Source organism: Odocoileus virginianus, chromosome 10 (assembly GCF_023699985.2).
Source record: "Odocoileus virginianus isolate 20LAN1187 ecotype Illinois chromosome 10, Ovbor_1.2, whole genome shotgun sequence".
Classification (NCBI taxonomy): Eukaryota; Metazoa; Chordata; class Mammalia; order Artiodactyla; family Cervidae; genus Odocoileus; species Odocoileus virginianus.
The window spans coordinates 1,483,409-1,501,190 of record NC_069683.1 but is presented as its reverse complement, the minus strand read 5'-3'; the positions used below and the strand labels follow the sequence as shown (position 1 = coordinate 1,501,190).

Sequence of the window (17,782 nt, the reverse complement as noted above, 5' to 3'; positions counted from 1 at the left end):
ATCCTCCTTCTCCGACAATCGCGCCTGTTACACGGACTCCCTGGAGACGTGTCCGGCGTGTCGACGTTCGCGCTGAGCCCTGCGCGGTCACCCGGGCGTGTCTGGCTCTTCGCGGCCCCGTGGGCTACAGCCCGCCAGGCTCCTCTGTCCGGGGAACTCTCCAGGCAAGAATCCTGGAGTGGGCCGCCCTTTTCCCTCCAGCGGATCTCCCCGGCCCAGGGATCGGCAGGCGGGCTCTTTACCACTGAGCCGCCGGGGAAGCCCCGTCTAGACCCTCAATAGAGACAAATACGACAGTGCTGGAAGCAATAGTGGCGCCGCTAGAGCAGGGAGCTGCATTCACCCTTCATTGGTCACGGGCACTCTCCTACTAGCCACATGTGTTACAAGGGACTTAGGAGCCTGTAAAGTAACCAGACGGAAACAGGAATGCTGCCAGACGATACCACTTAGACGCTTTTGTAACGTTTCTTCAAAGCATTAACTTCATTTTTTAAATTTATTTCCTTGCGTCGGTTTCTGCCATACAATAGCACAAATCAGCCATAATTATACACATGTAGCCTCCCTCTTACTACATGGGGTCTTAAAAAGAAAGTGGAACGCACAGAAGCACAGAGTAGAGTGGTGGTTGCCAGGGTTGGAATGTGGGGGAAACAGGAAGGTCTGCGGGACCTCAAGGCAAGTCCGCGGGCGAGCAGTGGGCAGGGACTCTGGGGTTCTGCGGGTCGCTCACCGCTTGCCCAGCCCCGAACAGCCCACGCTGCCTCCCCGCTGATGACGAGGCCGTCTTCCTTCCCGCCCAGCCCTCTGCCTCTCTGGCCACGTGTCCAGCCCACCCAGCGCTGTCTCGGGTGGGGGCCCGCTTCACAGGGGCACGCAGTTCCACTGGTTCCAGCCATGGGGGATGGCGATGTGACGCAGGTTGTGACTGATTCTCTGTACGATTTTGTGGGCTTTGTCTGTGTTGTTATACACGGGGAAGCCAAGCTGGTCCAGAGCCCGGGTGTGGACTGCCAGCATGTGGGAGACGAGCCCGCGGCCCCGGTACTCAGGCAGGGTGGCCCCCATCCGGATCTCTCCTGTCTGGTCCATCAGGGACCAGGACGCAGGGGTCCCCTCAGGCCCCAGCAGGCAGAAGGTGGGGAAGGCCCGGATACAGCGCTCGATGAATCTCTGGCTCCTCTTATTGCCACCAAAATGCCAGAATTTATTCACCAAAGCGGCATGTGTAGGATCCATGGATGAGAGCTTAAACATCTCCTCATTACTATTAAGAAGGGGGGAAAAAAAAAAAACCTCGTAAGTCACACATACTGTGAAGTATTATATATTTTTGCCCCCAAATTGTCTTCAGATGATGCATTTGAGAGTGCAGGCAAAGGCACACATTCTGCAACGAGGCTGCCCAGATTCATAATTCAAAAGCGTGTGATTTTAACCAGGCAACATGATGTCTCTCTGCCTCCTTCCTTTATAAAGTGAGCCTATTAATTGTACCTTCCTCAAAAACTGATACAAGAGCAATTACACCATAAGCACCTAGGACTTGTGCCTACCCGCGTAAGAAGTACCTAAAAGTTAAGTATGTTGCTGTCGGCAAAGCAGTGACTCAGCATTTAATGAGGGAATTGATAACACCCCATTTTAGCGATAAGAAAAATAGGCAAACGGAAAATAGACAAGTGCCCGAACGCACATGCTAGCAGCTGGGTCAAACCAGAGCTTAGGAAGCATGGAATCGTAGACCGCTGGTGCCAGAGGGCCCTTGGCCACTCTGGGCGCTGGAGTCCAGAGAGGGGAAGGGATGTGGAGTGCAGACAGCCCCCGAGGCACAGAACACTGAACCTGAAGCATCTTCAGGCTGTAAACGGGTTTGGGAGGGGCCTCCTGATGGCGAGCCAGGGGATCTGTGCTCATCCCATCACACCCTTAACTATCCACGTGACCCGAACAGGCTATGTCATCAGCCGAGCCTGTTTCTGTCAGGAAAATGAGGATAAGATCTCCTATCTTGTCTACCTCCGGGGTGACAGCAGAATCCAGTGAGACTGTGGATGTGAAGGTGTTTCCAGGTGTAACGGGATTGTTGCCCAGTGACTAGGTCATGTGCATGCCTTAGTGCCTCCATGGACTGGAGCACGCCAGGCTCCTCCGTCCTCCACTGTCTCCTGGATTTCGCTCAAATTCCTGCCCATTAAGTCAGTGATGCTGTCTAACCATCTCATCCTCTGCCGCCCCCACACCCCTTCATGAATCGCAGCCTTGCTGTGGCGAAGGGGCTTATGTAACCCAATGAACCTATGAGCCCTGCTCTACAGAACCAGCCAAAACGGACGGGTCATAGTGAAGCGTTCTGACAAAACAGGATCCACTGGGAAGGAAATGGCAGCCCACTCTAGTATTCTTGCCTGGAGAACTCCATGGGAAGTAATGTATGAAACTGCGAGTAAAGCTTTTCCAGTCATTTTAACACACAGCGGACCATATGGCTGGGCATCTCTGAAGAAACAGCATTTGAGAGTATGAGTGACAATAAAGAGACAAGTATATGAGGATCAGAGGGAAGGACATCGTGGGAAGACAAAGGGCAAAAGCAATGGCCCCAAGCCATGTGTGGGTGTGTGAGATCAAGTTGCATAAAAAGGGTCAGAGCTGCTGGTAGGAGTGAGCAAGGGCGACGGGATAAAGTCCAAGAGGTGATGCGCTCCAGGCCTTTTGGACCTTGGAAGTCCACAAAGGACTTTGACTTTGATTTTATTTTATTGGGCTCCAAAATCACTACAGACGGTAACTGCAGTCACCAAAAAAAAAAAAAAAAAAATTCTTTGTCATTGGAGGAAAAGCTATGAGAAACCCAAACGGTACATTAAAAAACAGACATACCACTTTCCTCACAAAGGTCCATCTAGTTAAGGCTCTGGTTTTTCCAGTGGTCATGTACGGATGTGAGAGCTGGACTATAATGAAAGCTGAGTGCCAGAGAATTGATGCTTTTGAACTGTGATGTTGGAGAAGACTCTTGAGAGTCCCTAGGACTGCAAGGAGATCCAACCAGTCCATCCTAAAGGAGATCAGTCCTGGGTATTCAATGGAAGGACTGATGCTGAAGCTGAAACTCCAATACTTTGGCCACCTCATGCGAAGAACTGACTCATTTGAAAAGACTCTGATGCTGGGAAAGATTGAGGGCAGGAGGAGAAGGGGACGACAGAAGATGAGATGGTTGGATAGCATCACCAGCTCAATGGACATGAGTTTGAGCAAACTCCTGGAGACGGTGAAGGGCAGGGAAGCCCGGCGTGCTGTCGTCTGTGGAGTGTCGAGAAATCAGACACGACTTAGGGGCTGAAAAGAACAGCAAGCTGAGCCACCTCCGTGGCTTTCCAGCAGGTGAACGGGCGTAATCCACATTACACGCTGGAAGCATCGCTCTGGAAATGGGTTGCGGGGAGCCAAGAGTGAATGTCGGGATAGAGCTTGGCAGGCTACTGCAACACTGAAAGAGCATCTTTTTTCAAACTCACATGGCTTTGGGTGCACCATATCCAGCAGGTAAGTTCTTTGTCTCTGGCAGGGAAGGAAGCAGTTTCCTCGCTGTCTCAGGCATCACGTAGAGAATGCACTGTGTGTGCTCGACCTTAACAAATTTAGCGGCTGCAAGATTCTGTATCACCTCATTCAGGCTGGACTGTGAACCTAGAGAGGGGTAGTTAGGAGAGGAGGAGCTGCCCCTGTGGATGCTTCAGGAAGCTTCCCAACAGACGGGGCCCGGAGTTAAAGCAGCAACTCTGCTTCTGGTGGCCGTGTGACCGTGGCCACATCACTGCCTGAAGCTGTCTGCTCTTACCCAATGCAGAGATAAGACTAGAAATGCTGTGGAATCAAGGACACGTGGTGTTTAAAAAACCGTAGCCAAACTTGGGCTTCCTTGGTCGTCCAGCGGTTAAGAATTCGCCTGCCACTGCAGACGACATGGGTTCGATCCCTGATCCGGGCAGACCCCATGTGCCTCGGAGCAGCAGAGCCCGCTCTCTCAGAGCTTGTGGTCCACAACAAGAGGAGCCACGGCAACGAGAAGCACGCACAGTGCAACGGAGAGCAGCCCCTACTTGCCGCAACTGGAGCAGGCCCGCAGCAGCAAAGACCCAGCACAGCAAAATAAATTAAAAAACCAGTAGCCGACCGTGCTTGTGTACGGATGGCATGCCCTGGTATCGGTCTAACACCGCACTTAATCCTTACATTAACCACAGGTATCGCACGCATGCTCAGTCATGTCCAACTCTGTGCAACCACATGGACCACAGCCTGCCAGCCTCCTCTGTCCATGGGATTCTCCAGGCAAGAATACTGGAGTGGGTTGCCATTTCCTCCTCCAGCGGCTCTCCCCAACCCAGGGATCGAACCCACATCCCCTGCATGGGCAGGCGGATTCTTTACCACTGTGCCCCCTGGGAAGCCCAGCCACAATTTTAGCTACTTCTGTTATCTTCACTTTTCATATGTGAGGGAACTGAATAATAGATACATTACACTACTTGCTCAAGATCACAAAGCAAGTAATAGGCAGAACAGGGATGTCACCCAAGGGAGTCTGATTCCAACAGTGACAGATGTTCCTGTGACTGGGGACATGTTCTATGGCACAAGAACTTATTGTTCCAATTGTGGCTCAGCGGCAAAGAATCCCGCTGCCAATGCAGGAGACACAAGAGCCTCAGGTTTGATCCCTGGGTCGGGAGGATCCCCTGGAGAAAGAAATGCACCCCACTCCAGTATTCTTGCCTGGAAAATCCCATGGACAGAGGAGCCTGGTGGGCTGCAGTCCCTGAGGTTGCAGACTTGGACATGGCTCAGCAGCTAAACAAACGACAAGTTCAGGGGGCTCTGCTCTCACACCCAGTCACCCTAAGGGATCTTCAATATGTCTGCAAAATGCATCAGGAATCCTCGTCTAGCAAGAACTTACATTACTCACATGTTCTTGAAAGAACCCTATAGTCTGCAACGCTTGGATTCAGCTCCACTGAAGAGATGGTGTTAGCCGACACGGGGAGTGACCGTCAAGCTGAGTGTCTGGGGTCTGGTAGGAAATACTGATCGTAGGGGATTGTACTCAGGATAAAGTGACACTCCAGGTATAGATATGAGGAGCCCCTGCAGTGGACAGATCCCAGATCCCTAACGTACTTTGGATCTGCAAATGTTGTTTCCAGTTGATGACATCTGATGTGGTAAGGGACTCCTGACAGTTCCTGAGATCCTTAGAAAAGATTTGGTAGGTGTTGGTGTAGTGATCAAAGTCATCTGCCATCTCCTGTTTGGGAATATAAATAAATCAAACTGTTCATATCCAGCGATTGGGATACTTGTTTGCTATTTCCTTATAGAGTTCTATTTTACAAAGTAAATATCGCTGTTCTTCTTGGTGTGCTATCATCATTCCTGAATCATTTTCACCACACAACTAAGTCAGGGATTTAATGAATGACTCCACTTACAAGGAAGAAACACTTGATGAAGGTATTTTTATGTTGCATGACAATTTCAAATCAACCAAACACTTACCAGTTTAGAATGCATTCTTCAGTGATTCTACAGTCCTCAGGAGAAAGAATGAATTTTTGTTAAAGGCAAGCTTCTGTTGCAAGAGTAAAAGTTACTCTGTTTCAAAGCCTTGGAACAAATGCATTATGAGGACAATATTGAAATAGACACAGGTAACCTTGCATTAGAATTCTCACATGTCATAAAGCTGTACAGAATGAAGACCCAGGATGCCTTTAAAATGTAAATTGCAATGCACTGTTTAAAAAATAATTCATTTTTCCAACAAAGCTGAAACACAAAATTTGCTCAAAAAGATTGTCTCAAAATTAACAAATAAAAAATGAGACTATTTTGAAGCTGAGAGAAGAAATCAGAGAAATCTACCCAACAAGGGCAGAATAGCTGGAAATCGTTGACCAGAAATGCCCTCCGCATTCATGGCACCAGCAATTTGTTTTCTAAAGATTGCATAAAAAAGTGAATCTTATTCTTTTTAGATTTCAATAATTAAAGTATCTTTACTTTTGTATTCTGTTTAATTTGGTATTTTTTAAAAAATTCACTACACATTTAAATTTTACTTCCAAATAATTCATCAAATGATACTATACGGTTACATATTTTTGCATGTGGGAATTTTTATACTTTATTTTCAATATGCTTATAACATATTTATATTTGAAACAGATTAGCAACTTAGTATGAGTGATTTTTAAAAGTCTAGTACTGAAAATATATTCCCAAATACAAGCATCATAACTTGTTCTTTTTATTTCCTTAACATTATCATCGGAGAAGGAAATGGCAACCCACTCCAGTGGTCTTTCCTGGAGAATCCCATGGCCAGGGGAGCCTGGTGGGCTGCAGTCCGTGGGGTCGCAAAGAGCTGGGCAAGACTGAAGCGGCTTCTCACACATGTGAGATTTACCTTCACACATGTTGGGATGTTCCTTTCTCGGCTTAGAACACAACCTCTGTTCTTGTCAACCCGTCAAAAACCTATTATTCTTCAAAATTCACTTTTGGCAAAACGTCTTCCGTGAAAGCTCTCTGGTCCTTGCCCTGCATCCTGACATCAATCGTCTCATCTCTTGGCCAGCGCTACTCCTGTATCTCAAATGTTTACAGTACATTCTCACACCTTGTTGTATTTGTTTTGCTTGTCTGTTTCCCACCAGACTCTAAGTTCTCGAGCACAGGGACCTGTTCACTATCACTGCATTTCATTTCTGTATCCCCAGGTCTACCACACTGCCAGGCACATAGCCAATACAAACACAGATGCACATTCATTCTACCCCTGGCCCCTTACCTGCTCCTGAGGGCGGATAACCACTGTCTTAAAATCAGGCCACTTGTCCACCAGGGCCTTTAGACCAAATGGGTTTCCCTGGTTCATGTGGAAGACGGTCCCATAAACCTGCAGTGTCCCGAGAAAGTGAGAGGGTCAGCTTATCAGGAGGGGCTGTGCAGCGCCTTGTTTGATCAGGACAAGGTTCATTTCGATGAAATCAGGTTAAGTACTTAAAAGGGCCTTTACTTTGGTCTTCAGGGTCTTCAGGTTCTACCTTATTATTCCAAATGGAAATAGACTTTGGGTCAAACAATGGGAATATTCTGTTGTGTGTGTGTGTTAGTTGCTCAGCCATGTCCAACTGTTTTTGACCTCATGGACTGTAGCCCGCCAGGCTCCTCTGTCCGTGGAGTTCTCCAGGCAAGAACACTGGAGTGGGTTGCCGTTTCCTTCTCTGGGGGATCTCCCCAACCCAGGAATCGAACCCAGGTCTCCTGCCTCGAAGGCATATTCTTTACTGTCTGAGCCACCAGGAAAATCAAATATCTTATTACTGTGTTTTAAAATCCAGATGTATAAAACGAATAAGTTAAAATCATCTGCTAACACACTGTAGAATGTAGTGTTACATCTTTCCTTTTATTCCATTTATTTACACACACACATTCAGGGTTCCCTGATGCCTCAGTCAGTAAAGAAACTGCCGGCAATGCAAGAGTCCCGGGTTTGATCCCTGGGTCAGGAAGAGCCCCTGGCGGAGGGCATGGCAACCCACTCCAGTGTTCTTGCCCAGAAAATTCCGTGGATAGAGAAGCCTGGTGGGCTACAGTCCATGAGGTCACAAAGAGTCAGACACAACTGAGTGACTGATACACACACACAGTTTCTAAACATGAAATTAATTACCTAATGCATATTAATTTAACATCTGTTCCCCCCCCGCCCCGCCATGTACACATACACACTATACCACGAGCATGTTTCTGCATCAATAAACACAAATCTATACAATCATTTTTAATGGTTGCATAATATCCATTATATGGAAGGACTACTTCAATTTTACTCTGCCTTATTGCTGGTCATTTCAGTGTTTTCTAATTTTCAACAGTTTATTTTTCAATGAACATTGCTTTTGCATAAATCTTGGTAAATATGTCTGATATTACAAATTCTACAAGGGGAATTTCTGGGTCAAACATCAACTGTTGTTTAAATATTTTATTTTTCTTGCATACGCCTCCGAATTACCCTCCATAAAGGTTCAATGAATTCCCATCTACATAAAAGTAGAGACAGGGCATCATGTTAATAGCACAAGCTTTGGTGGCCAAGGTCCAAGGGCATCGCTTATTGGGCAATTGTTTATATCTTTGCAACCACTTGTTCAAACATTGGTGCCCTCAAAACACTGAAGAGGCTGAGAAAGAGATTGTCCAAACTGGAATGAGCCACGTGGTTGGGGAGAGGAAAAACAGCAATCCATGCAAGGGTGGACCGTAGGACCTAGATGCGTTGAAACAAGATGCCTTAGCAGATGGTAGGGAAGAATGCCAAAGACCAGTGCCCAAAGGAAAGGTGACTATTTGAATGACCAAGGACCACCTCTCACCCTGTGCTTCCCTACTCTTGCCATGAAATGTCAGTGTCAGACTAAGCGGAGAGAGGAGGAGGCAAACTTCGACTTTGATTTTCAAACTTTGACTTAACTGAGTTTTTATAACTTAAATTTCTGCCATCAGCAGATGCACAACATAGAAATTAAATGCAGTTTTAAGGAAAACAAAATATATGTTTTTCAACGTGACGGTTGGAACCAGTGGCATTTATACACACATTTCTCTGTGCATGATAGCGTCATTTAACCAGAACATCGTGACTCAGGTGAGTAGAGAGGAAAAGAACCTCATTAAAACTGAGGATCTCATATTGAGTTATTTTGCCTTACAGTAGAGTTGGGCTAAGATTACTAGTGCCAAGAATTATCTCCAAAAAGTTGGGATCCTCTTAACACAAGAAGTAAATAACAATTCAAACCCCAGACACAGAGCATAAAAGAAAACAATCTAACTTGGAAAATTTTTCAAAGTAGACACTTAAGATAGAAATAACTCAGGCACCTAACTGATTTAGTAGCTCCTCCTCCTGAAAAAATACTTCTGAGGTAATGTTGAATACGTGGTGTAGTTCCTGATATTCAGTAAGTGTTCAAGAAGTATTGGTTATTAATTTTACCATATCTTATTTAATCCTCCAAACATCTCTGCAAGGTGATGATAACCCTGCTTAGGACTTCCCTGGTCTTTCAGATGGTGAAACATCTGCCTGCAAGGTGGGAGACCTGGGTTTGATCCCTGGGTTGGGAAGATTCCTTAGAGTAGGAAATGGCAACCCACTGCGTTATTCTTGCCTGCAGAATCCCATGGACAGCGGAGGCTGGCAGGCTACAGTCCACACGGTCTCAAAGAGTCAGACATGACCGAGTCACTAACACACACACACAACCCTGTTTAAGGCCGAGGACTGTCTACCAAGAGTATTCACTTCCTCGTTTTACTCACTGTACATGCAATAGCACTGAGGTGTGTGCAGTGTCGCGCAGGAAACAATGCCTCTGTGGGATCAGAGCCGCCTGACTCCTGACCTTGCTCCTCGCCACAGCTCCCCGCCCTCCCGCTCAGTGTGCTGTGCCCTGGGCTACACCAGGCTCCTGTGGCTCAGTCTGCACATGACCCTAACCAACGCGTCCGGGCACCAGGGAAGACGTCATGTCCAGCTCTTTGTGACCCTTGGACTATGGAGTCCATGGGGTTCTCCAGGCCAGAATACTGGAGTGGGTAGCTCTTCCCTTCTCCAGGGCATCTTCCCCACCCAGGGACTGAACCCAGGTCTCCCGCATCACAGGCGGATTCTCTACCAGCTGAGCCACAACGGAAGCCCCCACCCCCAACCTCACCCACCCTGGCCGAAAAAGGATGTAATAGGATGCTATTCCTTCCATGTTTCCCATCAGCATGATCAGTATAATCAGCTCTACTGAATTACACGTCATATTCATGCTGCTCTGAGAAGTCTGAAGCTGTGATTCATCAATAGAACAAAAAGCATTTATTTTAGAGACAAGCCCTCTAAGCTAACAGAGTGTATACCTAAGGCTTTTGTTGTTGTTGTCTATTGTTTTGTGTATCTTATAAATTGTATTGGTTTTTAATTCAAATTGTCCATTGCCAGTACACAGAAAGACAGTTTTTGTATTTCGTATATTCACCCTAAAGCCTTTGCTAGACTTAGTTATACATCTAGGAGCTTTGGGAATCTTTGTTTCTTTTTGGTAGATTCCTTAAGATTTTCCTCATTAGACAATTATACCATCTGTGAATAAACACTATTTTATTTTTTTCCAATATATATTTTTCTTATTTCTTTTTATCATCTTATTGTGTTGGTGAGGATATCTAGTACCATTCCCACCAGGAGTGGTGGGAATGAATATCTTTGCCTTGCTACTGACCGTAGGAGGAACATTAAGTCTTTCACTATTTAGTATAATCTTAGGTATAGATTATTCCAGTACACTTTTTATCAGGTTGAAGAAACTTCCTCCTATTTCTAGTCTGCTGATGGTTTTATTTCTTTCAGAAATATTACATTCTGTCAAACATTTTTCTGCATCTATTGAGAGAAGATCTACAGCTTTTCTTCAGTCTGTTGATAACAGTGAATTGCATTGATTGACTTCTGAATGCTGAATCTGCCTTGCCTTTCCAAGATGAACTTACCTTGGTTATGATGGATTATCCTTTTGATATGTTGACGGATTTGTCTTGATATTATTTTGTTAATGGATATCTCTGTGCACAAAGAATATTGTTCTGCAGTCTTCTTTTTGGTATCAGGTTAATTCTGGACTCATAGAATGATTTGGGAAGTGTTTTCTCCTCTGTTCCATTCCGCAAGGGTTTTTGTGGAAGTGATATTATTTCTTCCTTATGTGTGAGGTAGAAATTGCCACTGACAATACCTGAGCATGGAATTTTCTTTGTTGGAAGGTTTCAAATGACAAAATCAGTTTCTCCAATAGATACAGGGCAATTTAGGTTGCATATTTCTTCTTCAGTGACCTTTGGTGAGTCATGCTTTTCACAGAATATACAATGTGAAATTTATGGACTTCAAAAAGTTCATAGTATTGAAAATTGTTTTCACTGGAAGTGCCAAGTCTTAACCACTGGACTGCCAGAGAAGCCCCTAGACTGTTATCCTTTTTAGTTTAAGCACTCAATGCTATCTGCTTCTCTGTTATCAACTGCTTTAGTTGCATCCCAAAGCTTCTCATACATTGTATTTTTATTTTCATTCAACTAAAATGCTTTCTAATTTTCCTTGCAATTTTAAGCATGCCTTATTTAGAAGTGTGTTGTATACTTTTAGAAATTCAGGTGTTTTCCAGATACCTTTCGGGTTTTGGGTTTTTTTTTTTTTTTGAGTTTAAGTCTATATTGTTCAAGAACATACTTGCTATATTTCAATTCTTCTAAAAATTTTAAAAATATGGTCTATTTTGCTAAACATTCTATGTGCACTTGAAAATATTATGTACCCTGCCATGGCTGTGGGAAGTATTCTGTGAATGTCGATTTATTCAAGTTGGTTCCTTTCATACACAGTAAGTTCATACATGTGTGTATAGGTTTCCTGCCTATCCTACAGATTACTGCGGGAGAAGTGTTGAACTCTTTATACCTGTGTGCTTCCCTATTTCTTCTTTCAGCTTAATCAGTTTTTGTCTCATGTACGTTGAGCCTCTGTTGCTGGGTATACATTTCAGGCTTTCTTGTATCTTCTGGGTGCATTGATTCCCTCATCATAATGCAGTGGCACTCCTTATCTCTAGTAAAGGCCTCCTCCCTTTGTAATACATATTATTGCAAGACAAAACACTCCTCTTCCCTATGGCACATGTGATGATCTAGGTGTCTGTGGTGCATAGATCATCCCTTAGACATTTCTGTCTCATTCAAAATTAAACCTAATCCTTGGGGGTTGACAAAAACAGAATTTGACCGATTGTTAATTACAAAGAAGAACCATAATCGATAGCTTTTCATCAGGCGCTTGATTGTTTGATAAGAATAAACATTGGCTTTGCCAACTTTGGGGAAAAAGAACCTTCCAGAGTTACATAACATGAGTTGAAGGGGCGCGAGGGAAAGCTTTGCGTCATCACAGAGCAAAGATGATAATGGGCCCCAGCCACAGCGTCGCCGCTCCCTGCTGGCGTGATGACCTTGGTCAGGTCATCTACCTGGAGCTCCCCTTCCTCTTTGGTGCTAGAGACACAGCACAGCTGCCCGGCAGACAGGGGAGTGGGCAGCCGGGTGAGTGAGCGCGGCGCGGAGCAGGTGCTCAGGGCTTCCTCGTTCTCCTTCCTGCCTTCCCTTAAACTGCTCCCGGCCCTTTTCCCCTTGAGAACGTCCCCCTCTCACCTTTAAGGACTCAGGGAGACTCTTCGTCAAGCACTTCTCTAACATCTGCAGCAGCTGTGGGCCTTGTAGCTGGAGCATCTTGGCAGGTCCCTTAATCTACAGAGAGGATCAGCAAGCAGGGAATGAGAAGTGCTGGGAGACACACGAAGACGCCCCCGGCCCTGTCTCCTGGGACACAGCAACGGTTAAAAAACAAAACACAGCAAAACCCCCTCCACTCCCTCCGTGTTTCTGAGTGTCTTCCTGCAAGGAACTGCCCTTCTCCCATTGGGCTTAAGCCTCACCATGACCCTCACGTTGTCTGTGACAAGGCCAGGTACTGATCCCTCAAACTCCCCATCTTCAACAGCTCATGCAAGTCAACGTAAAAAACCTCAAACAAACAGAGAGCCAAACACCCCACTGAAAGGGCGCAGGAACTGGTCATTCTGACCGTTTACTCTCCCTTCCGACACGCTTGGGTGGACGGCTTATCCGCACTGAACAATGGCAACAAGGAGTTCTAACGGCTTGACAAAGGTTATTGGCTTGACAAAGCATTAATCGTCTTCTCTCCTGCACACAGTCCTCCGCAGTGTGATCCACTCTCAGCCCAAGCCAACACTGGCATTCAGAATGATCCTCCAGGAAACGTTGCTGACTCCTTTCCATAAAATAACCCTTTTCTGCCTCACCTTTCAGATGTTTGTAGATCTTACCATCTGAGAGTTCTTCTGTTGAAATAATACCCTCTTCCTATTTCAGCACTCCTTTCCCCTCTGCAAATAATCCTTTCAAATAAAGTCTCTCCTTACCAAAGTCTGGTTTTGATTTTTATTTAAGGGTATTTTGGTACAGTTTCATTATAATTGAAATAGACTTTTGTGACTAGCCTGGAAACCTAAGTATTGATTTATTCATCTATGCAGTCATTTGCTTATTCAATGACTCTTTAACTGTTACTATTTATTGAGAACTTACTGTATTCAACAAATGAGTTCAGCTAGGCTGAACTACATTTCCCAGAATTCCCTTCCCTTAATGTTTCCACTTAGGGCGGACCACAGAGATTCTCTGGTAGCTCAGCTGATAAAGGATCTGCCTGCCATGCAGGAGACCTCAGTTCGATTCCTGGGCTGGGAAGAGCCCCTGGAGAAGGGAGAGGCTACCCACTCTGGTATTCTTGCCTGGAGAATCCCCATAGACAGAGGTGCCTGGTGGGCTACCATCCATGGGGTCACACAGAGTCGGACCCGCCTGAGCGGCTAAGCAGACAGCACGGAGAGATTCCTACGGAAAACCTGGTAGTGGTCGTTCAGTCGCTCAGGCGTGTCTGACTCTGTGACCCATGAACGGCAGCACGCCAGGCTTCCCTGTCCTTCACTATCGCCCGGAGGTTGCTCACACTCATGCCCATCGAGTCGGTGATGCCATCCCACCGTCTCATCCTCGGCGGCCCCCTTCTCCTCCCGCCTCCAGTCTTTCCCAGTGGAAAACCCGGAGAGCAGAATTAAAGCAGCGGGCATTCTGCAGCTGACCTCAGGGATGTCCAGGTGGCTCCGTGATAAAGAACCCATCTGCCAATGTAGGAGACTCAGGAGACGTTGGTTCAATCCCTGGGTCAGGAAGATCCCTTGGAGGAGGAAATAGCAACCCGCTCCAGTATTTCTGCAGGAAAACTCCACAGACAGAGGAGCCGGGCAGTTTGCACAAAGTTGGGCATGGAGCAATAACTGAAGATATAAGGTCGTAGCTGGGCTGGCAAGTGCTTCTCTCTGCCCTGGGTCTGCCTTCAGCCTGTCTGTCACCTGGGACAGGGGAATATTAACCCCTTAGTGGTGTGCAAATGTTTTCTCCCATTCCATAGATTGTTCATTTTGTTGACTCTTTTGCTGTGCAGAAACTGTTTAGTTTGACACAGTCCCACGTGTTTATTTTCTGCTTTCAATACTGGAGCTTTTGTTGTCATATCCAAACATACCACTGCCAAGACCACGGTCAAGGTTCCCCCCCATGTTTTCTTCTAGGAGTTTTATGATTTCAGGTCCTAATACATTTAAGCCTTTAGTCCATTCTAGGTTAGTTTTTTGAGGTGGTCTTTGTATCTTGATTGTAGCTGCTGTGGGCAGTCACTGAGGCTGGTAGGAATCACAAGTCCTGTAAATGGATGTTTTCTTTACTCTAAGGTGAAGTGTGCTGGGCCCCTCTGTTGTCCTGCTTTCCCACACAGGACCACAGAATATTTCTTTAACTCAGTATCTGACTTAACAGCTCTGGCCTGTCTTCATTTTCTTCAGGCCCTAATTCCAGAAGACCTTCAAAATCCAGCTTTTGTTCCCGTTTCAAAGTCGTACTCAAATTTCCCTTTTCTCTCTATTGACTCCCTTTAGTTCCTCAATCCAAACAGAACAGATCACTCTCTTTTCTGTACTCCCCAAAGATTATGGACACATTTCAGTCAAAACTTGTTACAGCAAATTACAGTTTGTCTTCTAGATTATCAGTCCCCTGGGCAATGTCCTAAATAATTTATTCTGTTGTTCTCAGTGTTATACAATGTTAATTGTACATGTGTTAATGTAATAACACCATTAGGTACACAGTAGGAACTCAAAGTTTTTTGATTCCATGTGTGACGTGCTTGCATAAACATAGCCATCTCTTTAGTCATTCTGCTTAGCAAGGGAAAAGACCCATTCTTTCACTCAACAGGTGTCAGTAGAAGACCAACTACATTCTGGGCTTGGGCATTCCTACCAGATGTTTCTTTGAAAAAAAGACTCAGACCAGAATAGAAGTACCTGTGCCATATCCTGGAAAATTTCAGGACAGTAGAACTGCATCATTTCTAAACATTACTCAGACATCGCCTGCACGCTAAGTCACTTCAGCTGTGTCCGACTCTCGTGACCCTGTGGACAGTAGCCCACCAGCCCCTCTGTCCATGGGATTCTCCAGGCAAGAATCCTGCAGCGGGTGGCCGTGCCTTCCCCAGGGGGTCTTCCTGACCCAGGGATCGAGCTCCTGTTTCCTTCTGTCTCCTGCACGTCAGGCGGGCACTTTACCACTAGTGCCGCCTGGGAAGCCCATTCAGACATTAGCTAGGAGCATTTCACAGAAAGATTGCATGAGAATAAAATAAGCTGAATTTGATGCCAGATTACTGGGGACAGAATATTAAAGTTCTGACAAGTACATTTGGGAAAACTTTCTTCACTTGCATGTATGTACACACACACACACACACACACACACAAATTGAAGACAAATATAATGTTCAATAAATGCAGTTGACTAAAACTGAGGAGACTCATTTTAGGAGGTTGCCAGCCTTGATAACAGCCAAAGTCCAGTGAAGCACAGTTTGAGACGTTTGACAAATCCATTCCAGTACTGGGAATTTATCCAAAGAAAACAGTTCAAATGAAGAAAAATACTCTGAAAAAGTTTGAAAGCAATATAATATTAACTCACAGGGATATACTGGACACAATCTCCGTGTCCTGCTATAAATATAGTTCATGTAAACATGATCTGTCATTATTTTACTACTCTAAAACCCATTTTAACATGAAGGTTGTATGTGGCCACATGAGAGTCTTAAAAATGAACATGAAAAGGATGGACATGACACTGCAAAAATCCTGGAGGCCTTTTTGTTTATTACATAAACACAGACAATGAAAATTGAGAAGGAAACCAAATTATATACGAGCACTATAACTGAGATTTTAAACATTACATTTCTTTTTTACGGTTTTAAATTAACATTAATCTCATCTGGATTGTAGTCTGTTGACTACAACCTACCTCATCTATTGGAAACTTTAAAAAGGGCACTGAATTTCCCTGGCCATCACTTATCCAAGGCGGACAAAAAAGTCTGACTACCATAAAATATTACTAGGGAATTGAATAAGGTCATGTTTGCCTAGTATATCTACAAACTGTTACATAAACATCACCCAAACCCACATATTTCTTCCCAGAAGCTGTTACCTTTTCTGGCACCTCATCTATTAACAGGAGGCTCCCAAATCACTCCACATTTATGTCTCAATTCAGAACAGAAGCCTGTCCTTCCCCAGGGAGAACTTCTTACAGAGTCAGGACACTGCCCCTACACAGGGCATGCCTGACGCAGATTTCTCCAAGGGAACCACTTCCTTTCCGCCCGGCATAACTCTCAGCACGGAGGGGCTCAGAAATTCTTACCCACATCCAACAGCAGCATTTTGCTTCGTTTGCTTCAGTGAGGAGCCAGGGGCTGCGGCGGCTCAGAGCAGGGATCCTCCTTGGTTCTCACCCGGGACACTGTCTCCCCACTGAGTCTCTGCAGAGATCCCCCCCGGGGACAACAGGCAGAAGACCATTCCAGAGGATGACAGGTATCCTCTGGCTCCTGTGGTCTTGGAAAGTGTGCGTAAATGTGAGCCCCGACCTGCCGAGCTGAGAGTCCTACCTGAACCCACGCGGCAGGCTGCACTTCCGGGGCTGGGCGTGGGGAGTCCGTCCCCCAGGCCCTGTGCTTGGCAGATGGCCCCTGGGGCTCACTTTTCCAGGGGTCTGAGCTGCTTTCTGACCCCAGAGCTCCTTCCAGTCCTTCCAGCGCTCAGCAACTCTGAGCTGTGAGATCCGGAGGCAGGCAGGATCGCTACAGGCAACGCCTACCTGCCTCATCCCCCTCTTTGCATAAACAGCTGCCGCAAAAGCAAGAGATAGCCACTGTTAGAACTCACGCAGAGAAGCAGAGCTCTTTTTTTACCCATAAGAAATTACTTACTTGGAAAGACTAAAGGACCTAGAAAGTACCCCCACCCCACATTTAGAATAAGTTTGGTAAACCTCAAATGGAATAAACAGAAGGAGAACCACCCCCAGACATATCATAATTAAACTACTGAAAGTCCCAGATAAAAAGATAACCTTCAAGGAAGCCACAGCAAAAGCAGGCAGACACAGAAGGGAACAGAGGTACAAACAGCGGCTGACGTTCAGAAGGTGCACAAGGTCGGGAGACAGTCGTGTCACTGATTCAGTCTTACCTGCTGGCAGCGCGGGAGTCTAGGAAATCAAGAGGCAACAGTCCTGGCAAGGACAGTGACTGTTCAGATGGCTAGCAGGCCAAAATGACAGTTGGCTTGCGTCCCAAAGAACCATCCTGGCTGAGTTAGAATTCAGGCTTCTTCTCCACTTAAAGTGGAGGGATTAAAATCAAACATTTGCAAGTTTGGGTCAGCCTCTGGATGGGATGTGTTCATTTCCTCCTTCCTACAGTCATTCACAGGTGGGTCTGGTCAGGATGTTTCCTGTGAGCTTAACAAAAGTCTTTTAGCTTGCAGCTCATTATCTGGGAGGCAGAGATAATAGGCTATTATGCACGTTATACATAATGCCCCATCTCTCATTCCCAGAGATACAATTTAAGCTTAAAGGTACAACTGCTTTAGTGATTAACTTGTAATAGAAT

General features: G+C 45.7%; 1 protein-coding gene across 5 annotated transcripts; it reads right to left on the bottom strand.

Moving 5' to 3' along the window:
* Positions 1-485: 485 nt before the first annotated feature.
* Positions 486-17,004, bottom strand: LOC110144786 (glycine N-phenylacetyltransferase). Of its 5 annotated transcripts, none has more exons than XM_020904859.2 (6): positions 16,775-17,004; positions 12,334-12,429; positions 6,866-6,973; positions 5,194-5,320; positions 3,528-3,699; positions 486-1,270 (listed from the first exon to the last, which is right to left on the bottom strand). In XM_020904859.2, exons 2-6 carry the CDS (start codon positions 12,409-12,411, stop codon positions 868-870), a joined length of 888 nt encoding a protein of 295 aa, XP_020760518.2. In that variant the 5' UTR covers positions 12,412-12,429; positions 16,775-17,004; the 3' UTR covers positions 486-867. The 5 variants fall into 5 exon arrangements, with proteins under 5 accessions (XP_020760518.2, XP_020760517.2, XP_070329000.1 ...); XM_020904858.2 differs by lacking the exon at positions 16,775-17,004 and adding an exon at positions 16,528-16,768; XM_070472899.1 differs by lacking the exon at positions 16,775-17,004 and adding an exon at positions 13,851-16,299.
* Positions 17,005-17,782: the final 778 nt, after the last annotated feature.

Excerpts from the sequence above, each read along its gene's own strand:
- LOC110144786 (XM_070472899.1), bottom strand. The coding sequence starts at position 13,889 with ATGGGTTCTTTATCACGGAGCCACCTGGACATCCCTGAG. Across the intron at positions 3,700-5,193 it reads ACAACATTTGCAGATCCAAA|GTTCACAGTCCAGCCTGAAT; the intron begins GTACGTTAGGGA and ends ACCCCTCTCTAG. Across the intron at positions 1,271-3,527 it reads TATGGTGCACCCAAAGCCAT|TAATGAGGAGATGTTTAAGC; the intron begins GTGAGTTTGAAA and ends CCTTCTTAATAG.